General features: G+C 39.1%; 1 protein-coding gene across 2 annotated transcripts; it reads left to right on the top strand.

Annotated features, from left to right (window-relative positions):
- The first annotated feature begins 9,665 nt into the window (after positions 1-9,665).
- Positions 9,666-26,001, top strand: SLC40A1 (solute carrier family 40 member 1). Of its 2 annotated transcripts, none has more exons than XM_058809266.1 (8): positions 9,666-9,903; positions 10,113-10,180; positions 14,315-14,474; positions 15,291-15,406; positions 15,730-15,856; positions 18,841-19,083; positions 20,941-21,600; positions 22,699-26,001. In XM_058809266.1, exons 1-8 carry the CDS (start codon positions 9,864-9,866, stop codon positions 23,016-23,018), a joined length of 1,734 nt encoding a protein of 577 aa, XP_058665249.1. In that variant the 5' UTR covers positions 9,666-9,863; the 3' UTR covers positions 23,019-26,001. The 2 variants fall into 2 exon arrangements, with proteins under 2 accessions (XP_058665249.1, XP_058665250.1); XM_058809267.1 differs by having other exon boundaries at positions 9,723-9,903; positions 14,315-14,538.
- Positions 26,002-27,140: the final 1,139 nt, after the last annotated feature.

Raw genomic sequence — 27,140 nt, 5'->3', positions numbered from 1 at the left:
TTTATGAAATAATTTGTTTGAATAATTTAGAAATAAACTTTATTTCAGGGTGGCTAATGAGTTTTCTCAAGTGAGCTTTCTTCTGTTACGCAACACAACCAAATTAGGTCAAGTCGTGATTTCATAGATAGTTGAATCTATAAAACCTGACACACAAAACCTTAAGTAGATTCATAGAAAAGACAGGCATATTAAGTTGGATGGAAATTGCAGTTGATTTATGGCACCCATAAAACACCAATGGCCTAACAGATAAGACTGTTTTGCCTTCCTGAAAGATTTCAGTCTTGAGCAAGGAATTGTTACGGTAAGTCAGACTGTGGTGATTTTAATGAATATATTTAATAATACAAAATTTTTAACAACCACCTGTCATCAACAGTTTAATTTGATGCTAAGGTAGGAAAAAACCCTTAAAAATGGTCCTAATTTCAGAGAGCTGACGATCAATGCTAAATATATATGATAATCGACAGTCCCCTGTATATTATTTACTCTTGGAATCTAATCTGACAATCAGTTGGGTACATGATTAGCTGATAAATAGTTCTACACATATGATTTACTTGAATCAAACATTAACTAAACACAGAGTATAATAGTAGGTGAAAATAGGTAGAGAAGGGAGTAGATGGCAATAACAAAGGCCAATTTCTTGCTTGCTCTCTCTAAGCATAGGAAAGAACAAATCAGCTCAATGCCCTCCTACTGTGAATTTGGCCTTTCATCTTCAAAGCACTTTCCAAACGTTTATTAATAATCTTTACAGCAGTCCGCAAGGCTAATAGATAAATAGCCGCCTTCTCGGGACAAACTGAAACACGAAGGTGGAGCCATGGCTTGGCGGCCCTGGTGAGTCAGCACGGAATCCAAGATCAAAATCCAGCAGGGGCCGGCACCCGCGCTCCTGGGCGCTCGCTGCAGCCTCTCTCTTTCGTGGTCTTGGCCTCCTGTGTGCCAAAGACTTGGTGTTTTTGCTTTGCTGGGCTTCTTCCCATTTGCCTTCTGCTTCCTGCAGGCCTCACTGGAGATCAGATCATGTGCAAATTGGCAGGTACAGTTTTCGTTTTTCTTTCTTCCCTCAGCCTTCCTACTTAAGTAAATGCCCAGCCAGCCTTCTTGTCCCCTTATACCCTATCCTTGGACTGTGCATTTTTGAGAAAGTAATAAACCTTGAATTGACTGAATCTTACATTCATTAATTTGACATATCAGAGCATAATGATGTAATTTTTCTAATTAAATGGCTGTACCTAAAAAATCACAAGAATGGATCTCATGTCTTGAATCAATTAATGAAATACTTCTTTTGATGTTTTCCTATAAATCTCCAAGTCTAGGTTCCTGTACAAAATGTTAAGGATCTCAACCATTTTATTCCAATGATTCCCACAGCCTACAGCCATGTATTTAACTATCTAAGGAGTAATGATTGTGAAGACAGGCACGTTCCCTTGGACAATTTGGGATGATTTACCTTCTTAGTCAGTACCTTATCCAGTTACAGCTACAATTCACTACCTGAGCAGAAGCTCATATATTGTAGAGGCCTCATTTTCTCCTTTCAGACTGCCTCCTAAAAGCCAGTCAGGTTCCCCACTAAGACTCCATCCAAAGTTCCTCTTGGCTCCAAGGGATCATCCTGGATAAATCTGGCAAAACTCAGACTATGTAAATTGCTACTAAGTGATAGCATTTCAGTTGGTTGTGTGTAGGGGTTTCCAGTGAAAAATGCTGGACTAAAGACTTCTACAGTCTGAAATAAATTTGGGAAAACTGAAGGTGGCTCTCAATCTCCCTGGATCTATGTTCTTCCCTGTAGCTGCTGTAAAACCTAGTGCAGAAGTGCTGCTGAATCACAGTGTAGAAAGATTGGCAAAGTACTCTGAGAAAAGACAAAATTTTGCCATACACGTGCTGTCCTAAAGATACAAAAGCCTCAGTAAGATTATTATAGAGTAGGAATTTGTTCTTTTTTTCTAAATTTAGACATCTCTTACCATCTGAGATGATAGTGGCTGTCCTGTCTGCCACTCAGTTAATACACCTGTAGAGCTCAGCTCTCTTACAGGACCTATGTTGTAGTTTGTAGTTGCCATTTGGATGTTTTACTTTCACAGGACCTCTTGAGTTAGATGCCTATGTTTGGCAACTTATTTTGACCCTACATAACATGTAGTCACTGTGAAGTTTTTCATCTAAATTAATCACTGTCTTGAAACTTGTTATGGACAAAGCATAAACAAAACACTTGTTTGGCAAGGGCAGGTATGAAATCGATTGCTGGCAATAAGAATGTGGTCAAAACAGAATACTACAGAAGAAAGGAATTCGCAAATGAAAAACCTGTGCTCCTCAGGATGGATGTGAATATTGTGTAAATAGACATTAGTTAGAGGTTTCATTGTGACAATGTTGTCTCTCATAATTATAGGTTACAACAACTCTTCTGTTTGCTTGCAAGGTTAAACACATCACAACAATGCTCCTGACCATGTCTGACATCCAGAATTGCACCTTCACTTAAGAAACATCCTCTGCCTGTTTATCCTTTATAATTTCCCAACCACTTTGGAGCCCTATACTTAATTGACTTTGGCATGGATTCTCATCCTGAAAACACTTGGAAGCACGTGCATAATTAATGTTTGAGTATTTCTACTGAATACAGTAATGGGCAGTTATATGTTTTAAAGGACTGAAGACATAATTAGTGAGCAGCCCATAGATTTAAAAGACTACTTGAAATTTACTTTGAAAAGCAACTTAAGTCAACCTCTTCTGTAGTGAAGCAAGAGCCCTCCCTCAGCCCCAGCTGAGGTCAGAAAAAAAAAATCAATGTACAGTATTAAGACAATTTGAAATCCTTTGATCTTGCCATTGTTTTATGTTTTCGGTATGCAAATCCATGTGGTGTAGTTTAAGAATTTAGCTATTATACATCTATTCTTGGCAGTATCAGTAACATACAGACTTTTTCAGATTTTTTTCCTTCTCCCTTTTTTCTGACATTAATGTGTCAGGAAAGGGTTTTGTTACCTCAAGACTCACGTGCCAGGCTTCATATGACCAGGAGCCCATGATGTTGCTAACTTTCCGTATCAGTTCCCTTAATTTATTAATGATCATTTCATCCATTTGGGAGTGCTAGCCATAATAATAGGGTGGAGAAGTATTAGATAACAGCAAGTTATCAGTCATATGTGTGTTTTCTTGTTAGATGATTAAGGGTACTGAGTAGATTTGTGCTTAAGATATTTTAAAAAATAAGATATCTGGAGAAACAGGTAAGCCACATTTCCAGCTCTGCTAGAACAGGGTTGCATAGAGCTGAAACTGAGGGCTAAATCATCCTCTGGGGCCAGGGGCCAAAGATTTTGGAAAACTTTCTGTGGCAGAGGATTTTGTGTCCTGTCCCTGAGCACACTACATAAAATATATTTCTGCTAGCAGATTCCACGTTCCATTTTGGACATTGCAGGGTCTCCCTGGCTGTATCTCTGGAATATGATTCAAGCCCTGTGTGTCATTAATGAAATAGAGAGAGGGATTTCTGTGGTATTATCTTAACTTTCATTTCCCATTAGTTAGAAAATTAACAAAACAATATTAATATGAATGTTCTTATTAGAGCCCTTATAAGAAGACTTTTCAGAACAAACTGAATTTTTCAGGTTTTGGGTTTTTGAAAATTTTTAAATTGATTATTATGCTTGCCACCCTTAAAGAAAATAGCCTGAAGATGGACAAAGCTTTCTGTGGGAACAGCTTTCCCTGGCTGTTAGTTGAAGTTTGCTGTGTTAGTGAAGGCAAATACCATCAGTGACAAGAAGGTATCTGATTGAGTCTGATGGGTAAGCTGTTCTTTGAAAGCTAAGGTTAGGATTTATGAGAATTGAAGGCTAAGTAATTGTAGAATGATGACTAATTACTAGATGATTATGTTGTCATTATTATTGTAAATAATCAATATAGCACTGACATCAAAGGGTTATGGTAATGACATTGCAAAGGGAAAAAGACTGGCTTATTATTCTTAATAAGATATGGCAACTTAGTTAATCACTGTCTAACATCAAATACAGGCAGGTGGTAGTGTGAGGTTTTTCTGGAACTCAGAACTGTGTGTCAGACTCATCTCTGCAGGTTTTGCTAAAGATATATTTGGCTCAGTGTCATTTCCCAGTGCAGAGCCCTGTTCACACAGGGTGCTGTATATGGACAGGTGAAGGGCTCTACCTGCAAGACTGATGGCTACACAATTGATGGCTGTTGAAGTGCATGTTATTTGCATAACTCCAGAACAGTTCATAGAAATTATTTTGTTTGTTGGCATATGCTTCCTTCACCACGTCATTCTAAGTACATCTTGTACTTTATGCTTTACCTTCCAAAAAATTGCTTTCAAGTTGTGGCTGGTTTGAACGTAACTGTATCATAACTGGTCTCCAAAGACAAACATGTTTTTATAAAGGCTGTTCTGGAGACACCCAGAAACAGAAATTGATAGTGCAACTGAAGCTCTTCCCTTTTCCTCCTGTGGGATCACTGATACTACAGGTTGTTGAGTTCAAGCTAGTGGCAGGTCAAAAGAAAACTTCCAAGAAGTTTTTCAGCATTGTCTTAAATCTAGAAATGTTTTTGTTTGGTCTATTTAATTGAAATCAATGGAAACTAAACATGTGCCTGAAGTTAAAAATGTGTTTTTAAGTATTTTCTTGGCATAGAATCAAAACAAAACTTTGCAGAAAGGTGAACAGGAATATCAAAATCTGACTGTCTAAAAGAGGTTAACCATTACCTCCAATAGGAGTTATTAAGGGAAGGATACCTTTTACATCTAACAATTGCTTTTTTTTAAAGGGATGCAAATACTGTCTGACTTGTGTTAATATTTGATTTTATTTTATGTATCAAAATTCCTTAACAATGAATTAAAGAATAAAGGCAAAATTCATAGGTATTAGAAGGCTGTGGGAAAAATAACAAATCCCAGCTTTTTCATATTGCATACTAAAATACACACAGGAAACAAAATACTGTTTATTAAGCATTCTTTTATTGTTTAGTAACAGAACAATGACACCTGATAGGAGACAAACTGCAGTAAGTTCTAATGAAGAAAACAAACCAAATGAGCTTAAATTGCAGATAGGCTGTTATCTTACCCTCCAGACTCATTTCAGGCCCTTCCTCAACACAGTGTTCCAGTTCAAGTAAATAATTCCCTCTCTTGAGAGTGAATGTGCAGTGTGATATAGGCAGTTTGCAGAAATGTTACTCTTGACATTTGGGTGCAAAACATCCACTTGTCTCTAAGTAGATGTGGTGACTTCTTTCCTTTTAATTACTTTTTTCTCACTTGGTACAAGATGTTTTCTGTATTTGAGTTTAGGGTATAGTGTTTTCTTATGACTGAGAAAGATTGGACAAAAGGAGTCTCTTGTTGAAACCAGTTGTCCTATGATAAATGGCATAACACATAAGGTATTTTAAGTTGTTTTGGTCACTAGTCAGGCTATCACTTATCAGTTACAAACATTTAGCTTGCTCATGTGAACACAGAGCTGGTTCAGCTCCCTGAGCTGGAGCTGTGTAGAAGCTAGAGAATTCTAGCTTCTCCAAACAATCCTCTCAATTTCTTTGCTGGAGGTTCTGCATGGTTTTCTCACAAGAGTTTGTCACAGGAGCCTAGCTCTTGTCCTGAAAATAATGATTGTTTCAGGTTAAAATGACTGATCTGTCATCCAGCCCTGAGAGACAGGAGCTGTCACTTTGAAATCTGAATGAAACAAATCCCATAAGAGCATCCCACTGTGGATCCTAGAGAAAGTGGGAGGGAGTAGATGTTTAGTTAATGACCATTATTAACTAATAATGGTATAGATGTTCAATTGCTAACATGTAAGTGACCTGAACAGGTCTGGGGTAAAACCTGGGAGGCTTTTCTATCCCACCTCTGCCTGTTTGCCTGTGCAGGAGCATTGCAAACTGGAATGTCAGCTGATACAGAGATGGCACTTCTGAGAGTTGAGCATGTGGGGTTATGAGCAGCAGAGCCACAGCTTCCCATGCCTAAGTCATAGCAGGGGGCAGTGCAGTAAAGGCTTCTGAGCTTCACCCTTCCAAAGACACAGATTATATATATTCTTTCCAGTTTTGCTTGGCTTTGTGTGAGCTGAATGATTAAAAAACCACTTTGCACACCAAGAGGTGTGCCTTAATGAAGAATGGCAACAGCATGATAATTAAACTTCATGAAACCTCTCAGCTGAGTGTAAGATGTGAGTGTGCATGAGGTCATTCACATGCCTCTTTGGTTAAACCATGATGACAATTGTGAGTATTATTTGGTAAAATTGCCATTGTTCTACATTCAGCAGCTCTATTACAAGCACAGTGCTTAAAGAAGCTGCCACTGATGTGGGCAGTTGTTTAACGCCAAAATACATCCTCTCTTATTTTTGAAGCTGTGTCTTTCCTGCAAACGTATCTTTGACTATTACTGACAGCATAGTTATGCACTTACCAATAATGAAAATATTTTCAGTTGTTTACATCTAATAGTTTAATTGTTGCTCTTGTTGCCAGAAAAATTTAATATTAGGTTTTCTGTTCTAGACAGCTGTCTTATTAGAAATACTTTGAATAATGCCTTTTGAATGAATTTTTTTATATTCAAATCAGAAACTTTAAAAATCTAAAAACTACTTTAGTATTTATATTTCTTCATTCAAATAATAACTAGAGAAATTATATTAGTAATATATTTTTAAGAAAGCTTATGGAATTTATCCACTGAAAAAACTTTAGCTAGGAAGACTATAACATAAATATATATCTTGTTAATTCAAATGTCCATGCTCATTCTTCCAGTGACCATTAGTGAGGCCTGGTCTCAAATCCATGGCTGGTGTGCTGTGCCATTGTGTAAATTGTTGCTGCAAGACTCCTGAATTGGGGGTGTACCAAGTAAAACTGGCAACTCCTCTCATACAACTTCCAGCTATTAAACATCCTAAATACATCAGAAATCTGTAAATGTTGTGAAAAGACTCTGGTGAGCCACTCAACCTGAATAAAAGTCCTGCATCTTTAAAAATATATTTACAAGGGTTTAACAAAGTAATCTGATAAAATCTAATGGATTTAATGGAGTATTTATAAAAATATTTGAGGGTTTTTTTAGCAGTATCTTAGATGTAAAAATCAAAAGTGTTTAGATGTAAAAATCAAAATAAGTGTTCAAGTTACTGTATTATGTTGGGCATCAGTATTGTAAGGGGAAAAAAACTGAGCACAGACTTACTTTAATAAGCATGTTGGGAAGATCATCAGCAAAGGGGTGGCAAATAGGAGAAAAACTATGAATTTCCCTTACCCGCCAACTCCCCTGCTTTTGGAAACACCTCACAAATCAGCTATGGCCTTTTAGCTATATATCTGAGTCCTCTGGACATTTGGCAGGGAAATTGTTAGAGAAGGGTATAACATACATGCCTGTGGATGTAAGAAATTCTGGCTGTGCCTGCTGGCAGCAAGTACCCTGTGTCAGTGTGTGCAGTGACTCTGGTGGGGCTGGGACAGGGGTGAGCTGCAGGGTTTATCTGCACCGTGCAGTCCTGTGCAGCCCCCCCTGTGCACTGAGGACAGGCTGACCCCACTGCACACACGATACAGCCTTGGCTGCCGTCCCCTGCAGCAGCATCCCAGACTCACACTGTGCTCACTCTGTGTCCTGCTGGACAGGGCACACATTCTTCCATGAGAGAAATCCCAGAGACATACAGCAATCAAAGGATGTTGTCCATGTTTTCTTTGCCTCTTGGTATAGTCTAAATATACCCAAACCCAGTTCATTACCAGTAGAAAAAATTGCCGAGATGATGATTTCACCTATATAATACAGTGCACTTGTATAAAATTCAGCAAACAATCAGAAATGATTATTTAAACTCTAATTCTAGAGAACTAGAAACTGGAGAGCACATTGTTCTGTAGTAACAAAGAAAAGTCTAACCAGCAGTACTGTGCTGGTGTTACTGCTGCTGCTGTATCACATATATGTGTGAATGCATGATGTACATCACAGACCAGATCAGACCCCATCAATCCAGCAACCAAACCATAACAGAGGCCACAAGTGCCACCAGGGACAGGGCTGGAAAAGATGTGAGTCCAATGGGATAGTCTGCAATGGAGCAGGGCAGGCATCTGTGACACAGAGCTCCTCCAGATTGTGCTGCCTTCCTGCTGAGATGCAAGTAACAGCCAGGGCTTAGAGCTGAGTTCATCTGTGTGTCTACCTGTGGAATACACTGCCCTTGTCAGTAGAAGTACAAGAACTGACAGTTAAGAGACTTAAAACCACTAAATATTAGTTTTGATACACTGTAGGGTTTTTATTTAATATGGGATAGGAATATTAAAATTGTTAAGGTTTAGGAAAAGTAATTATCTTTTTAGCTGTTAGTAAAGAAGAGTACAGTTTAAGCAGTAAGGCGGTATAAGAAAAACCATTAAAAATTTTTACTCTACTTTTGATGCCAATCTGAGAAAGGATTTCCTGCAAAATTTTAAGGAATATACCATAAGAAGAAACACTTAACTCACCTAGGATAACCAATCCCATTAAAATAGCAATTTTAGCCTTCCTATGTTTATATTGAATTTTATTTCTGAATTATTTTTTCTCAAGGTATAGTTCCCATTATGCAAAGCATAATCCATGATTCATGCATAGAAAGTCATCTAATTAATATAAGAATACTTTGAACAAGATCACAGGAGTGGCAACACCAGGACAGGTTATTGGTCTGTTATGTCAGGCATTTGCTTCTGGGGTGGCCAAAAAAAACAAAACAAAAACCCACAACCCAAACCAAAAGCAATTTTACACACAGAGGAGGGAACTTCACAGTATTACACAATGAAAATATAATCTCAGCTCTGGCAGCCAAGAACAATCATTATGATTTCAACCGCACAAGGACAGATAATTCTTAAATATTTTCATAGTATCCTGAAAAAGATCTAGCTTATTGTACATTTTGACCATTTCTTAAGTTCTATAAACATGCAGTTTTTGTGGTAGTCAATACTAAAAGTAGGTCACATAGTGTGCAAAAAAGTATTTATGGAAGAAACTGGGATGCTTCATCTGAAGCAGAGAGCCTGAGCCAGCAGCAACTGGGTCAATTCTACACCACCTTCATTAGAATAGAAATGCTATTTGAATTAGCTTAATTTTTGATACCCTATTTATTTTTTTACTTGGAACCTCAGAATTGAGAGCACTGTCCTTGGCAGTGTTTCAACCACAGGCTTGAGGTACTTGGCGCCTCTCTTACAACCCCAGCTTCTTGAATCAGCATGTTCAAGGACGTCACGATTTTTAAGATGCCAGAAAACAGAAAGGGAGCAGCCGAGAGCCGCGGCAGAGGCAGCGCTAAGGGGCTCACGGTTGCCGGGGTGCCCCCCGCGGTGCCCGGAGCCGAGGCTCAGCACCAGGCGCTGCCCCCCGGAGCCGCTCGGGGCGCCGCTCCTGCTCCGCGGGGCTCCGGCGGTACCGGGGCCGCCCCCGGGGCGGGGCGGGGCGGGGCGGGCGGGGCGGTGCCGTCGCCGCTACAAAAGGCGCTGCGCCGCCGCCTCCCAGCCCGACGCTTTGGGCAGCCCAGAGCAGCGACCCGGGCGTCGAGCGGCGCTCGGCCCCTCCGCGGCGGAGCGTCCCCGCCGCCCGCGGCGCATAAGGCCAAGGCTTTCCGACTTCAGCTACAGTGCTAGCTAAGTCGGGGAAGGCAACACGGAGCGAAGCCGCGTGTCCCCCCCCTTCTCTCGGCAGCGGAGCGGCGGAGCGGGCCGGCATGGCGCGGGCAGCGGAGCCGGAGGGCCGGCGGCGCGGCGGTCAGTGCGGACGGGCCGGCCCCGAGCGGTGCCGGGCGCGGGTGACCGGGCGGGGCTGCCCGCGGGTGGGGGCCACCAAATCGCGCCGTGTCCCGCTGGTCCCTCCGCTCTCAGAACGGTGTCCACGGCAGCGAGCTGCGCCTGCTGTACCGAAATGCGGTGGATGTGCCCGCATTTGCTTTAGCATTTGTTTCTTGTTTCTCGTTTAGGATCTGTGATTGCCTATTTTACGTCTGCAAAGTTTCTTCTTTATCTTGGACATGCGCTGTCCACTTGGGTAAGTAAAATACTGCCCTGGTAGAAGTAGGATTTTATTAATCTGGCTATGATTTATCTGAGCTTTATTGGTGCTTTCCAAAAATCTTCACAAATTAGCGCACCACCATAGAGGTCTTGTTACAACACCTTGCTGTTAAAAGTCTTCATAATCTTTAAAAGATATGTTGCTAGAGGTTTAGTTAGTAGTGCAGCAGTCAATTTTTGGAAGGACTGGTTCTGTACCTTTTAATGTTTTTAGGAAACTGTAGAACCAGTGAGACTCCTTATAGAGAAGCAGAATGAGAGACAGCCCATTGCAGCATTATATGGAAAGGACTCATATTTACTAATGGGAATTGCTCAGTATTTACAATGGACTCAATACTGCCACTCACGAGCTAACTTGTTGACAGCATCAGGAGTTGTCCTCTGTAAAATTGCTTGCCTCCTGAAATTATTTCCTTCTGTGCTAATATAACTTACTATACCAACTTTTACTCACTTGAGGAATACTAAAAAAAAAGCTACCTTAAGATATGCACTAAAAATACAGTCTGATTCTTTTTCACAGAATAAAATTAAGTGTGTGTTTTAGCACAATCTTAAGTCTCCATCCAATGGCTTGGTTCAAAAATAAATGGAAGGTTTCCCCTCATTTTCTTTGTTCTGTGTTTTGGTCCTGTGTTGGAACATTTGGATTGGTTTGATGTATGTGTTGAAGAAATGGCTGATCTCCAGTTACAGCAGCGCATGCCTGACTCTGGAACTTCTTGCTTTCACTAACCTGAAAGGTCGTACTGATGTTTCTCTTAATGAAAGCAGTCTTTGAGTGGTATCAAATGTTTGTTTAAACAAATGCAATATTTTGGCAGCTGTTAATACTAATAATTAGTGAGCCAAACAGCTCCTTCAGAAGTCAGGGCTTATCACAGTTTTTGTCAGTCATGCCCACAAAGTGCCTCACCGGCCATTTGGCCAACCCTGCTTACTCCTTTCTGGCCAGTGCTTCCCAGCTCTGTGGTGGGCTTGCTCTGAGTCCCTGAGTAAAGGTGGCAAAGCAGAGTTAGAAAACAATCTTGCACACAGTAACAAGTGATAGACTACAAGATGTCTGTTTAGCAATATTAATATAACCTGGTCAGGTCCTGGTGGGTTTTGTGCTGAAAATCTTGCCTCAAAACACCCCCAGCCAAATCTGCTCAAACAACAGAAGTTATTCTGCAATAGCTTATTTTTACAGAACTGGGTGCAGGACTTCACCTTTTGTATCTCCTAAGCTTTGGTGTTCCTCTAGTGTGAAGGTTTTTGCTACCAGAAACAGTAAACAAATACCTGAATCTTCAGAACACCAAGTAATGGATCATCTTTTGTTTTAGAATGGCTCTGTCCACAACACAAAACCCAAGAGAAATGTGGTTTTGCTGTAATTGATAGAGCTGATTGGGTTTCTGTGTTACTATGCCATTCCCAAATGCCAAGAGAAGCTGTTAATGATTAAACATGTCACATCTCCAGACATGTTCAGACTTGAACGAAGTCCAGACTCCGTTGGGTCCTTGCTCAGTCAAGTGTTTGAATGTGTGCCTGGCCTCAGGGATCTTAATAGGCTGGCCAGCAGTGCTGCACTGGAGTCCCAGACCTTGGGCTGTTGCTGTCTGTCCCTCAGCAATAAAGGAACAGCATGGAACTGGGTTCTCCTTGTTGGTGTCAGGCCCAATGTTTTCCAGGAGATCAGCTGATCCCAACTTCCCAGCCTTATCTGTGCCCTTCAGGAGGCTGGCAGTAGGTGGTGGCCTGGCTATTCCTCAGCTTGTTGGCTTCAGTTCTGACGTGGATTGTATACATTCAGTGTAAGGGTAATTATAATTACAGAAGGGGATGAGCTGTCTTTAAAAGGATAGTGATGCTGAACAGCTGTAACTATTTAAAAGTTTTCAAAAAGCCACATTTTAAGGTGGGACTAAGTGTATGTAATGAAGGGTCTGCCTGTTTCTCTAAAGAATATTTGCTGTTCAAGTTTCAATAGCTCTTAGCTTGAAATAACATTCCTACTACAAAGCTTTGCAATCAGCTAATATTGTTCTCCTTTATCTTTGCCTATTTTTTAATGGTTTTTAATTCTTGAAAGAAAATCATACTTTCTGGTTGTAGCAGCTGTGGTTTTTCCAGAAGTCTTCTCTGTGGGTTGTCCTGATCAAAATACTCTGGGTAAATGTGTTGGATAAAGTTGAACAGTGTTCACAGGCTCTCAGATAAGTGTAAGCAAAATCATGATGCCTCTGGAGTCAAATTAACCTTTCCATGAGTTTGAAGTGGGATTCAGTTCTTCACTCCAGCAGTAGTGACAGGCACTGACTTGCACATGCTTAGGTTTTTTTTAAAAATGCCTTTTTCATTTTCTCAGAATCCAGTAACTGAAACATCTATGCATAAAGAAAAAAAGCCAAATTTAATATGAAAGGGATTATTTTGATTGTTTTTCTATCTTAATAAAAGTTGTCTGGGCTAATTCACCTGCATGTATTTTAAGTGAAATTCTATCAAGTACCACCTCAGGAGGTTGTATTAAGTTTAAGTGAAAGGTGGAATTGGGAAATGATATGCCTGTGGATTCATTGCTGGGATATTTTCTGTATATTTCTGCTAACTAACCATGGAATGTTAGTGGAACATATTTACACAAGGCTTTAGGTGTCTCTTGAGTGAAAAATGGTTTATAATATATGAAAGGAGACATAAGATGATCATGCATATAGTAACATTTGTCAATTTAGTTTAAAAAAGCATACAAAACAGCCTGGGATTTTTATTTGGAAAGATGGAATTTTTCTTCCCATGATTGGAGTATAATTTTTTTCAGCCTGTGTTTAAGGAAACAAGTATCAAAGTTTACATGTTACAATGTTTGCAGAAAACTCCAGTGAACTCAAATAACATTAAAAGGCAAGTGCTTTTTATGTCTTACTGTACTGAGGGCTAATCACACTTTGCAATTATTTTGACCCTCCAAATAGTATGCTTTTTATGTAGCTTTTGATTGCTGTGTTACATGGTTAGATTTTGCTGGCTTTGATTTTTAAAAGTTTTTATGTTACACCTCCCCCAGCCCTTCTGAATATTTGAGGTCCTTAGAAATTTGTACTCTTTGCTGTATCACATAGCAACTATTTGTTTAAGATAAGGCAACAGAAGAAAACAGTTTCATGTTTGGTTTGTAGGAGACCAGTGTTAGAGACCCTTATTAAACAACCTGTGTGCCCTAGAATGGTATGACTGATTTCTATTCATCTGTTTTTTTACTGATCACAAAGGATTTTCTGTCATGTATTGCTGCAAAAGTAAAGTGAGGTGTGACAATAAAACCTCCATGTATTTATTAGCAAACCTGAGACTGTTTTGAATAGAATGAAAATGACTTCACTTCGATGTGTTTCACCATTTGCGTGTCCTTTTTGTGCCTGTAGCAAGTGGTTATCAGGACATGAATGTGTTTTATTTTAAGCACTAGGTTAAATTAGCAATAGGCTGAACTAGTAGTGGGTTTACAACAGGTTAAATGAGCTATGCCTTTCTTCCTCCTCTGAGTAATATGCCAGTGCTGAACACTAAAAACAGCTGAAGTCCATTGATTTTAGAAACTTCAGTTAACATTTACCTATATCTGTCCTGAATTTTATGATGACTTGCTTCCACTTGACTCACTCTTGTGTTATAAAGCAGCAGTTAGGCTTTGATCATCTAAGAGCAAACTGCTGCCTTGAAAAGTTATTTAAATAGTGATGGTAAATCTGTTGTTAATATTTGATCTGTGCCAGAGAGTTTGTGTAAGCCTTTTGAGACTTGTTAGATGTGGCTGGTGACAGACTTTGTCCAGTAATATAGTAATAGAAAATACCTGGCATTTTTGGATTTGTGGTATTAAAGGTGTAATGATCCACTTGATTAGGATAGATGATCTTAATGACACTGGGATAAAATCAATGGTGACAGGATGTATCAATCAACAAACCTCCTAAGAAAGCAGCAACCACAAAAACCCCACAGCACCTCTGTACATGTAACAAACCTCTATTTTAGTCCAGACTAAAACAGTGAACCTGTGTACCTGTAAAGAGCAACCAGTAATGTTGTGTGTGTTCTCTTACTCTTCAAGGGAGATCGGATGTGGCATTTTGCTGTGTCTGTGTTCCTGGTGGAACTTTATGGCAACAGCTTGCTCCTCACTGCGGTCTATGGCCTGGTTGTGGCGGGATCAGTTCTTCTCCTGGGAGCCCTTATTGGAGACTGGGTGGACAAGAACTCCAGGCTCAAAGGTTAGATGCCTTGAGCAGGTTATTTACCTTCCAAATTCATGTCTAAAAGGTGAAGCTGACAGAGGTAATTCCTCAAGTCAAATATGAGAATGCGGCTTGCTCATCTAAGAAGGGCAGATGGTTTCAGAGTGGTGAGGGTTATACAGAGATACTCTGAAAGACAGGAGGAAAACAGTTTTATGTCATGATATGTCTGTTACTCAGGCTAAACCCATGTGATGTGTAGAGATGTATGGAAACACAAAAGGTAAAAAATATGTAACTTTAAGGGCTACAGATCAAATTCTGTTTACATTAAAACACTAACATGCACCTGTCTTTTTGTTGTCTTTTATCTGGATACAAACATCTTTCACTTGAGTGTAAACACACTGCATTTGCATTATGCATATTGCATGTATGCTGTAGTCTGTTTTACAAATAAAATGGGATCAAGTTATTCAAATGAATTTTTACTTTCCAAAAATTTTCAAAATAGTTTTCTTTCCATGATAGGTTGAAGATGAATTTTAGAAGCTGGAGCTAGGTTTTTACTACTTGAAGCATGCTGTCAGCACTTACAGGGACTTTGAGAGAAGACCTACTTCGAGTGAAAATCAGGAGCTAGAAAGTGACATTAGACATTAGTTTGTTTCTCTAAGACAATGGAAGATTCACAATCTGCTGTAAAGTGTACTTTTGCCACTTATCTTTTGGGGGAGACTAGGAAAACAAGGTTATTTAATAAATCTTTGTGTGTTCCTTAATTATGTCTACCTTAAAGCTATGGTCATTCTTAGCTCATTCTTATGTTGCTCTCTGTTTGGTTTAAAACAGTGGCCCAGACATCCTTGATTGTGCAGAATTCATCTGTCATCCTGTGTGGTGTTATCCTGATGATTATCTTCTTGTTTAAGACACAGCTCTTGACATTATACCATGGATGGCTTCTTGTGAGTGCTTCAGCTTGTTAATAAGAAATTAATTTGTGAAGAAACTTTGGGAAGCATGGGAGATGGATGAATTTTTATCTTAATCTTTAATTCTTTAATCTGTACAGACATTTCTGGGAGCCAAAACTGGCAAATGAAACTGTACATGTTAGGCAAACAGATATGATTGTTTTCTGCTAGGAATTGTAGACTTGATCTTGTTTTGTGTGAAGAATAATGCTGAAATGTATGGAATCAAATATAAAAGTCTTTTCTGCTTATATAGAAAGTGGAGATGTCCATCAGTTTTCTCACATTATAACTCTTTCCCGTCATCTCTCTAGACATTGTGCTATATCCTGGTTATCACTATAGCAAATATTGCTAATTTGGCCAGCACTGCCACAGCGATCACAATTCAGAGGGACTGGATTGTTGTGGTTGCAGGGGAAGACAGAAGCAAACTGGCAGGTGACATATATTGCCTTTATAATATCTTGCATGTCTTACTTTCCAAGCTTGATTTTTTTTGTTTTGAGACTAGACTTTTATAGAGATCAGTGCATCTTTGAGTTCCAGATATTATGAGAAAAAATAGGGCAGCCTTTATTTTGCTCCTCCTTGCTCTGGACTACAGCTACTGAGATCACAAATTACTGTTGTGATTACAATTCAGTTAGGCATCCCCAAACTTGTTTTGCCCTCCTCTTAGTCCTGCTGCAGCTCTCTTAGGAAAACTAGTCTTGCTGAACAAGCCAAGTGTTGCAATACTTTATTTTTAGGTCCCTGGAATGAAGCAGAGAACTCTTGCGTAACTGGGCTCCTCTCATAGGGATCAAAGAAAGATGCATGAGAATGAAGTCCAGAACAGTTAAATAGGTATATTAGGGAATTGCCAGTAGGTAATACTGTGCATGCAGGCACACTTGAAACCTTGCATTTCTCTAGCATTAGATGTCTAACTCAGAGCTGTGAACTGCCCTTCAGCTGGAATTAGAAGCTCTGCTTTCCTTTGACATCTGGTACTTTTGAGCTTAGACTACAGACAAAATACTTTCTAGGCAAAAGATTCTTTGTTTGCTTCTCCCCCTGTGCCCTGCACTTGCACAGTGACACTGATACTACTAGGAGAGGAATTAATTCCCATTTATATCCGATTGCAGCTTGGTAGTCATGAAACTTCTTGGATGTGAGAGACTGGGACTCACCAAGGCTGCACAATACAAATACATCAAAGGGTGTACAGCAATCTTTGGCTGTGCTGCTCCTCTGATTGTAATGAAGCAGCATTTTTTGTGATGAATTTGGTCGGGCTGTATAGGCTCTGAATCAACCCCATAAGGGGACTTAAGCCTTCTCAGATAGAGGAACTGATACTGAACTGCAAACAAGGCACAGAGCAGTTTAACATTACCCAGACCTCTATAGCACACCTCTATAGTTTAGGTACCTTCAGGCTTAGACAGCATTTCAGCTTCTGGACTCTAACTTTGTATAAAGCTGCCTGAATTGCCCACAAAGTTCAGAGTCCTTTTGGAAATTTAAATCCTGTATTCCAGATTTTTACTTGATGTTTAGCTCCAATGAAGAGATATTATTTATCCATTTCATCCAGGAAAGGCTAATTCTTAGATGCATTAAAAGTGTCATACTTTTATTTCCCAGTCCACAAATTTTCTTCCTCAATCTTTTATTTTGACCTTTTGCCTTTCTAGGTCATGCCTTTTGTAGAGCCGTAATACAGGTGAACTTTCTTTACACGTGTGAATCACAGGTGTAAAATAGCAGCTATCTCTAAAAGTCCTAGGTTAATGAGAACTATTAAAATTTTTCTTGTTGTGTCAGATGTTACTCAGCAAATCATCTCCCCCATCCCTGTCTGACATAACACATGAGATAAAGCACAGACCACACCTGCAGAGAAACTGCTGCCTGGGAGTCAGTCCTGCCTCTTTACTGCTTCATGAGCTCAGGCACAATTGTATCACCACTTACAATTTGTACTGAGAAATCAGGCAAGAGATTATTGGAAATTCTCTTATGATGTGATTGAGAATGGAAACAACCACTGGATTAAGCACCTTAGTTCAACACATTTATCTGAGACATCCCTTCCAGTCTGAACAAACTTGTTTTCTGATTAATCATGATGAACCTGGGAACTATTGAAACTCCTTAGTGTAAAAGAAAAAAGTAATTGAAATTAAGTGCTGACACTGACTTTGCAGCAAATATTGTTGTCCATCTCTGCATTGTTACCTTTCCTCAAAGAGAAATTTTAGTCATGCAAGTTAGTGGAATAGGGAAATAAAAAACTACCTTAACTTCTCCTTTGTTGCCCTTTATTAGTTTTCCTGCTCATTCTTTGTCCCTTTTGTGAGTGGAATTATAACTCAATTCAAAAAAACAAAGTTAGTTGGAATTTTTAAAGCCAAATATTATGCAAGTATCTCACTTAACTGTTTGACTGAGGGCTAACTAGGTTAACATTGAATTTACTTTGGAATAGAGTAACCCAAATGTTTCTTTGAGGACTAATTCTCTACAGATTCAATAAAGCGGCTTCATAGTGATGTAGAATTTCACTTGGCTCTAGTTTTTCCAGCAGGACTCTAAAAGGGGCTTCATGTGCAAAACCACTGTCTAGCAATTTGTAGGAGTGGAAGAATGGCACTATTAATTGGAAACTTACTGGAACCCAGACAGCTTAATGACAGTAAAGTAGATAAGATTGAGAAGGGTGAGGCATTCCCTAGCAGCTAATGAAAGATGTATTTATGCTGAGAATGGGTTGCTTGTTTTGACTGTAAACATCAAAGGATCAGAAAGGAGTGAGGACTTTGCTCAGTAAGATCTAAGGATGCCTACAGCTGCCATCAACCAATGTGACTTAACAAGGAAATGTCAAAGCCATTTCAAAGTTCTGCTGCTATCACAGTGGTTCTTTGGCCACCAATTATTAGAAGTGAATGGAGGAGACTAAGAATACTGTGTTCTAGTGTTGGGAGATAGATTACTATCTTCCCAAGAAACAATTCCACCTTCTGAGATTCCTGAAGCTTTGCATGCTAGGTTTGTGTGCTACAGGGCTAGAGCTCAGAGTCCACAGTATCAGTGCTGTGTAAAAGTGATCTCATCTAATGATGAGAAGTTTTACCTGATCTCATGATGAACAGGACTGTGCTGCCACTGTGAACCCAGCATGCTAAACCTGGTAGGCCTCATGCAGGCAAAACTGGAAGGAGTCGGGTTTTGGCTTACAAGCACCTTGGTTGATTGCAGTCAACTTAAATATTGAAATAGTCTGAAGGTGCCTCTGGTTATTTCTGGAACCAGTTACAGTTGGAGCAGGACTTGTAGCTTTACCTTTATACATGTACAATTCACTATTTTGTCAATGAATATTTCACTGTAAGTGTTCACCAGTCATTTCATCATTAAATAATTTCTGACAGATATGAATGCCACAATAAGAAGAATTGATCAGCTGACCAATATCTTGGCCCCAATGGCTGTTGGTCAGATAATGACATTTGGCTCCCCCATGATTGGCTGTGGATTCATTTCTGGCTGGAACCTGATGTCCATGTGTGTGGAATATCTGCTGCTCTGGAAGGTTTACCAGAAAACCCCTACTCTGGCTCTCAAATCTGCAAAAGTTGAAGCATCGGAACTGAAACAGCTGAATGTAAAGAAAGGTATTGAAAACACAGACATGTAACTACTCAAATTCACTGTATATTCATTGCATCAGTGAAGCCAAGTTTGACTTTTGTCTTCCACAGGCACTGCTTTGAGGCTAAATAGCTTTCTGCTCCTGGCTTGAAGATTGCAGGTTTGGGGTATAGATACCAGAGACTCTTATCTAAGAGACAATACTTTGGGCAGCTTTTTGAGGAATTTCATAAAATGCAGCCACAGAATGAATTGTCTTCTCTTTGTTAACCCCTTAGGGCAAGTCTGCCTTCAGGCTGATCATAAGGAATACTCCTATCCATCTATACTATAGCTGATAAGCTGGACCAGGCCCTTGGCTCTGTAGTGTCTACAGCCTCTGTAAGACTATTCCTTGCTAACTCATCTCTGCTTACACCTAGTACTAACAGGCTTTCAGGAGAATCTAGAATAGATGGTCATACTTCTATTCTGGCATGACTTAATGATTTTTACATGCTGCAGGAAATGGTGGAGGGAAAAAAATAAACTCTTTTGGCCTTCAGCTCTGGTTCTTTGGCCAGGCAGTACAAGTGGGATTTGCAGTGTAGATGACTGTGGCTATTATTACTATAAGTAGCACCAAAATTGATACTAAAGTTACTTTAGATAGACTCAATATCAGAAATTTAAATTCAGAAACACACTTTTTATTGTGAAGTAATAGAAATGTTAGATGCTGAAATACTAAACTTAAGTGTTTCCCCATTTTTAAGGTAGCAGTATATAACATTACTGAACACTCATGTTATGGCCCCCAGCCTTAGCATAGGTGGTGGGTTTTTGTTTGTGTTTTTATTATTGGGTTATTTAGGGTTTTTTTTGAAATAAGAATTCGTGGGTTTTGTTTAAATGCTAACAGTCTTGTCTCACTATATTGTGAGTTAGAAAGCTGCTATTAAAACTGCTGAAGAGATCTATCTTCCCAGCCATCAGATCCATGGTGGTTACAGCTGGTCCAGTAAGCTGTTGGACCAGGCTGGTGGCAGTTGAGTATTAGAGAACAAGAGAGTGTGGAAGGCTCCACAGCTTTGGAACTGGCTTTTAAATACTTCTGGAGAATGAAGCATTTAGGAAATGTCAATCTGTAGGAAACACTTATTAATCTTTGCTGTTGCAATATTCTGATTTCATTAGAAGACTTGTGTTTTTAAAAGTTGCTGAAGTACTTCATGCATCTCACTTGCTGTATGTGGTGTTAGTTTTGAACTTTATAGTGTAAAAGCACTGCTCAGGCATCCAGACATTTGTGGAATTTGTCCTCCTTAGTAGTGTAAATAGTGCTGTGAGTTTTTGGATTTTTGTTTGTGATCAGTGGAAGTGCCTTTTTCCTTTATTGCAGTGAGAATGGAGTGGTAGAAATGCATAGGTTTTTGGTTTGTTGTTTCTTTCTTTTTAAGTCGAGCTTTGAAAGCTCTTGACTCTGGATAGGTGTCAGCCTTGACATGAGATACTGACAGATGTTTAAGTATGCCCTTTGTTTCAGTCAGTGCTTTTAAGCATACAAAGCTGTGTTGAAATGCCTACTGACACTGGCATTCTTTAAACAAATAATTTCTCTGTGGAGCTGGGGCATTCTCAGCTAGAAGCAGGCAGTGCTTTTTCCTATCACTGTTTAATTAATTAAACTGATAGGGATAAACTGTACTTGATCTTACTCCCCAGGTAGGATTTTAGAAGGCTTTAAATTATTTTAATTTAGTAATTAAAAGAAAGCTTGGCAGTGGAGCTTGACTGATGCACTTCTGCAGTAGTGAACTTCTGGCAAACAATCATCTGTGGCTTTACACTGTGCATTTTGCAGGCAGGAGTGTATCTGACAGCTCCATTTCTGTTTACAGAGAGTGACATGAAACCTGCTGAAGGAGTGCAGCTCATTATTGAGAAAGATGTAGCTGGCTTTGAGCCCCAGCCGGAGAAGGAAGTCGGCTGCGCTGCCCGGATTGCCGAACCTTTCATAACCTTCCGGGACGGATGGGTTGCGTACTACAACCAGCCGGTGTTCCTTGCAGGCATGGGCCTTGCATTCCTCTATATGACTGTTCTGGGATTCGATTGTATCACTACAGGCTATGCATACACTCAGGGGCTGAGTGGCTCTGTGCTAAGCCTCCTCATGGGTGCCTCAGCAGTCACTGGAATCATGGGAACAGTGGCTTTCACTTGGCTCCGGCGCAAATGTGGCCTCATTCGCACGGGCCTTATTTCTGGAGTCGCTCAGTTTGCGTGTCTGATCTTATGTGTCGTCTCTGTATTTATGCCTGGAAGCCCTATGGATCTGACTGTTTCTCCATTTGCTGACATCAGTGCCAGGCTGTTTGAAAATGAGCCATTGCCTACTATAGCATCTCCAGAATCTGAAATGATTTTTGCAACTGGAATGCCCAAGTTGTTAAACGGGTCTATTGCTCCTGCTGACAGTGACCCAGAGATGAATCCTGAGCCTGTGCCTTTAATCTCTGTTAGTCTCCTGTTTGCAGGAGTCATTGCTGCTAGAGTTGGTAAGTATTACGTCTCTACAATTTGGTTTAACATCTACTTTTAATTCTATAAGTTACAGTACCTGTCAACTAAATAGAACTTTGGAATTAGAGGAAATAATTGGAATGTTACATCTTGTTTCTGGGGCTAGTTGATTATACATCACATAAAAATGAAATGATCCTGCAAGAGTATCACTAGGGTGAAGACTGCAGTTCTAACTCCATGAATATTTTATGTCACTAATAGGAGAAAAGTTACCACATTTGGAGATGATTGTAACATATTTTTTGGGAAGCTTATCTCTAAATTATTGTTGTTCATGACCAAATGAAACCACTTGTTACTAGGAAACAGCGCCAAACACATCTGCTGTGAAAACCTTTGCATTTCAGAGTTTACTAAATTAATCCATTTATTTAAATTGTCATTTAGAAAGGAAGCTTTGATTTGGATTGCAGCTTAAGTTTTTGAGGTATTGCTGGTTAGCATAATATTAGTATCTGTCAACGGAATAGGCAGTCTAACATATAAATGTGATGAACAGTAATGGTCATCTGTAGAATCATTATCCTCAATTTCTGCAGTTTTTGCTGAATTCTGGAGGAATAAAATACTTGGTTCACGTGCATTAAGTTTTTTTGCAAGATAAGCTTCTAAAGCTGAGTCATGAACAGACTAAACCAGTATGGAAGCGGATGTCACCCATTTGAAATTATTGTGTATTTTGCATAATTTAAAAGATGTTTGTGGGTTTTTTAAATACAGAAGTTTAGTGATTGCACCTAGGATGAATACACTGTAAATAGCTGTAAGCCAGTTATTTAAACAAGAAAAGGATGAGTAAAACATTGACTCCTTAGTCATGATGAAACAGGATGTGTCAGGCAACTTCATGTATCAAGTTTCTTTATCTATTATTTCATGAAATATTTTGTAAAAGGAAAGTCAGTTGCTCTTGACTGTGAGTGTGAAATCAGTTCTAGTCAACAAGAGGATATCTTATGCTGTGCATTTTTGGCAGAAGTGAGTGCTTGGAAGGATGAATTGAATTGTGCCAGTGATGAGTTTGCCATGGGAAGCCCAGCAGTATGGATAATTGTTTTCTCTCTCCATAGGCCTTTGGTCCTTTGATTTGACTGTCACACAGTTACTCCAAGAAAACGTCATAGAATCTGAAAGAGGCATCATAAACGGTGTCCAAAACTCCATGAATTATCTTCTTGACTTGCTGCACTTCATCATGGTCATCTTGGCCCCAAACCCTGAAGCTTTTGGCTTATTGGTGCTTATTTCTGTGTCTTTTGTTGCAATGGGCCACATAATGTACTTCAGATTTGCTCAAAAAAGCTTGGGAAAACAACTTTTTGTTTGTCACACTCCTGATCCCAAAACAGCCCCTGACAGTTCACCACCTGGTAACACATCTACTGTCTGAAAGGATCCACTTCTCTTTACTAACTTTGCTTCACAAACACCATGGTTAAGCACATATACTTCCTTTTATGACCCTGTTTGAGGTGTTTCTCTAGAGTTGAATGCATAACTTAGCTCTTTGGGGAAGCTTTCCCAAGAGAGAAAATTCATTTTACAGTGACCCTGTAAATGTTTTATGTTTGGCAGAGGACAGCCTGGCTGGATCTTCACAACTGCAGTATCAAAGGTTCCCCACAAGTCTGGTGTTTGATCACAAAAATACTGTTCAAGTTCCATGGCTGACCCCTACAGCGATACTGTGGTTAAGTGGTTATACAGACTCAATTTACCATGAATTCTGAATAATTCTTGTGTTCATTGAGTAAAATGGGATCTTGTCCTTCCGTTTAGTTACTTCAGAATAACTTTTTATACAGTATTTGATTGTTTGGAGTTTTTCTCCAATATTCCTTTACCATGAACAGTTCTGCTCACCTGTATTTTTAAACTGGTGTAAACATCCTCTCTAAACATTGGACTTTGATGGTCCTTGTGGGTCCCTTCTAATCACAGTATTCTATGATCCTTCTTGATTCCTCTAATAAACAATTTCATCTTTTTTTTCCCCGAAACCTTTATAGTATTTTATGTTTTGGTTTAACTTTATGGAAACACCTTTGCAGGTTTTTTGCATGTTTCCTTACAAATTAGAATACTGTTAGGTACAAGATATTGTATTACACTTTTGTTGCACTTGTTAGAGTAAAGCAGCCTCATTTAGCAGAAGCTATTGATGTAATATTACAAAGCATGGCTTTTAAATTGCAAATGGCAGGTTTGCTTGGGTTTGATGTAGCAGAAAGTGCTAAGGTCAGGAGTACTGGTACAGAAAGATAAATTCTAGTGCTAACTTAGTTTTTGCCTCAGAGTACAAGCAGCTTTAGTTAATTTTCCAGTATATCAGGCTTTATTAGGGTTTCTGAAAACAATTGCATTTGAAAATAGTTAATATTTCATGCAATAGGTGGATTACTTGCATTTATCTGATGTGTATGTGGATTTTGACTTTGTTCTAAAATACTGCTAAACCAATGAGTTGATGGACTGAGAGGCCCTCTAAAGCAGCTTCAGAGCAATGAAAATGATACATCCCCTCTGTTCAATAAGCTCTTGCCTTTTTTTTTTTGTTAGTTTTGGGTTTTTTTTACCCTGCATGTGTACTAACACAGTACTTCCAGAGTCATTAACCCTACGTGCACTTTTGTGGAAATTACGCACTTTGCTTTCTCAGTAGAGTTGAACCTGGTGGTGTTCTGAGTTTTCCTATGGCTTGGCAGTCTGACTTCTAAATTTAAATATTGGTAAAATGTTTGTTTGCAGAATAATAGTATGTGAAAACATAATGTCAGCAACTTCTGAAAATTATCCTCTGTAACTTTTAAAGGTTTTTTTAATTTTAGGTACTGTCCTTCACAGTCATATGCTGCCAGACTCTACCCTGGAATATGTGTGAACTCCATTGAAATTAAAGGCGTTACACCAGGGCTGAATCTAGGCCAGTCATCAGATTTTGTAACAATTACATTATCCATCAAAGCATGTAAAGAACCTCTAGTGGCTTTTGTCTCAGATAAACTGTTTTGTGACAGGTGTGAAATGGAATGAATGGGAATCCAATGTACAACCAATGCACTTGTAGCCCATAGTTTTCAATAACTGGATGTAATGATTTTTCTCCTCTAATGGACCAAACCTAATAATTACTCTATGTTGCTGAAAACTTCTCAGGGATGTTTTCACTAGGTTTATAAGTGTTTATACTTTGACCAAGCATTTGGGTTTTGTTTTGGTATAATAAAGTAAAATATGTAATTTAGAGTAGGTTTAAAATTTGTGACTCAATCCTGAGTGTAACTTAAGGAAAAGGGAATTTTGCCATCAGTGGAATTTGTCAGAAGACAAATAAAACAAGCTTATCTAGATTTGTAGAGTAAATATGTCCAAAGGATAGCTTTATGTGGTATATGATATGTACACTAGTAAATAAAATAGCTCTGATTTGCCAAATAGATTTTCTCATGTGTGTCTAAGTTAAATTGGGACCAGATTTTAATAGTGTTAAATATAAATAAAGGTAGTCCAAATGTCAGTGAATGCCTCTATACTGCACTTTGAAAAATACCTGAATGCCACTGTATATCTTGGACTCATTGGCCATCAGGGAAACAAAGCTGAAAATGCAGCTCTTTTTGTGCTGTCTACAGAGCACAGAACCCAGGGTGCCTAAAATGTAATGCCGTAGCACTAAGCACCAGCCATCCCAGGGAGGATGTATTTCTGAAGTCCAGAGAGCTCCAGAAATGTGACAAATAGAGCTGGGAGCATGCCATGTTCCTGCCTGTTCCCAAAGACTTTTTTTTTTTCCTTTTTCCAAGAACAATTTTATCTTGTTTCGTTTGAGTAGCAATTTGTTTCATAAATAGTTCCACTAGATAGTGCAGTACTATTAGGAGAGGACTGGAGCCTTGTATTTGGTAAACATGAGATGTGGTTAGGATTCATATGTGCACATCACAGCTGGAAGGCAAGACAATCCTAAAATAGAAAAGTGAATGCTAGTTTGAAGACAAACAAAGAGGTTTAAATTTGAAAAGTTGTGTGTATTGGTCTGCATTGGATATCAAAAAAAGTGTATGCTGCTTGAGCACAGCCCATTTGTGTGTGAGTCCAAGATGTGTGCTGACACCTGTACTCAGTAGTGCTTTGAAGCAGTGTGGAGCCTGAAGTCTTTCTTAGCAGGACTTTCATTAAGTAAGCATTTTTGGCCTTGTATTTATTTATTTTTTTTAAAAAATGTCCAAATTGGATGAAAACTGCCCTTAAAAATGTACACACTAGAAATCAATCTTACCAGAATATTTTATTATACAACCTTATGCTGGACATAGTATTGATTTATGTATTACTATTGTTAAAGCTAATTAATAAATTTACATAAAAACTTATTTGTCCTGTATTTTTCAGTTTGTGGGTATCTGGGTATGCTACACTTACCATGGATCCTGTGTAGAAAGCTTTTTTGTATGAGGGGCTGGAACTATATGAAGCACAACCAAAGAGCATTGAGGAGGATGCAAATAACAAAAGTTAAAATCTTTCAATGACCTTGTTACTCTTTGGTGAATTGATTTTATTTACCATCCTCAGTGCTAAGTTAAGACACAATAGATGAAGATCTTGCAGCCTCAGCCTGGATCTTGCATTGGCAGTAGAACAGTTTTGTGTCTTGGCCTGCTGAGCAACAGAAAGCAAATTATTTTACTTTGCCATGTATCTTTACCATACTGGATTTGGGATTATAGCCTTCAGTAGCAGCAACCTGTAGGTGAGAGCTCTGGGGATAGGAGTGGTCAAGGTTTAGTAGTCAAGTACGTTTCAATACTGAACCCAGAATGTTTCCTATAGGGCTGATTCTGGCTTTGTGCGTTTAGGATATGTTTGCACAAAGGATCTGCCTTGACAAGGATGTTGCATTGGTTCACTAGGAGCTCCCTGAACTGATTCCTCTTAGTTCACAGAGTTTCCTAGAAACAGACCTTTATGGTTGTTTGCCTTCTTTACTGCCACCTAATTTTAAGACAAATGTTAGAATACTGATTTGAAAACATAGGAATACATATCCACCCCTGTAAATATAAAAGTACAGAGAAAAGGATTTGTGAATGGTATAATGTACTTAATAGGTAAAGAATATAATTCTTTAAACTGAAGAAGTCCCTTCACAATTTAGTGTTTGATGGTTTCACTTGTGGTTTTTTTACTCAGCTGTAAACATTTTGCAAAGTTCTGAGTTTTTTAAGCCCCTCAGGAATTCAGCAACTGCTGAATTCAACTGCTCTGCGACCAAAGGTAAAATGGTTGGAGATACCTCCCACTGTTTGTTTGCTTGTTGGACTACTTGGCTTACCAGGTAGTTGAGATATCAACCTGCCTGTGGAGGGTGAGGTAAATAGTATATTCTGTACTGTGCTCTCCTTTGAATATTTAACTGCTTGTTTGCAAAAGCATTTTGAAAAAGTGAGTGCTGGTAATGGGGTATGAAAGTTGAATCTTCTTAAAGGAAAAAGAGTGAACTCGGACCCTT

This window comes from Ammospiza caudacuta, chromosome 8 (genome assembly GCF_027887145.1).
Source record: "Ammospiza caudacuta isolate bAmmCau1 chromosome 8, bAmmCau1.pri, whole genome shotgun sequence".
Lineage (NCBI taxonomy): Eukaryota > Metazoa > Chordata > Aves > Passeriformes > Passerellidae > Ammospiza > Ammospiza caudacuta.
The sequence above is the reverse complement of the archived record's forward strand: the minus strand, read 5'-3'. Positions and strand labels throughout refer to the sequence as shown.

Coding starts and splice junctions, on each gene's coding strand:
- SLC40A1 (XM_058809266.1), top strand. CDS start 9,864: ATGGCGCGGGCAGCGGAGCCGGAGGGCCGGCGGCGCGGCG. Junction 9,904..10,112: donor GGAGGGCCGGCGGCGCGGCG/GTCAGTGCGGAC, acceptor TTTCTCGTTTAG/GATCTGTGATTGCCTATTTT. Junction 10,181..14,314: donor GACATGCGCTGTCCACTTGG/GTAAGTAAAATA, acceptor TTACTCTTCAAG/GGAGATCGGATGTGGCATTT.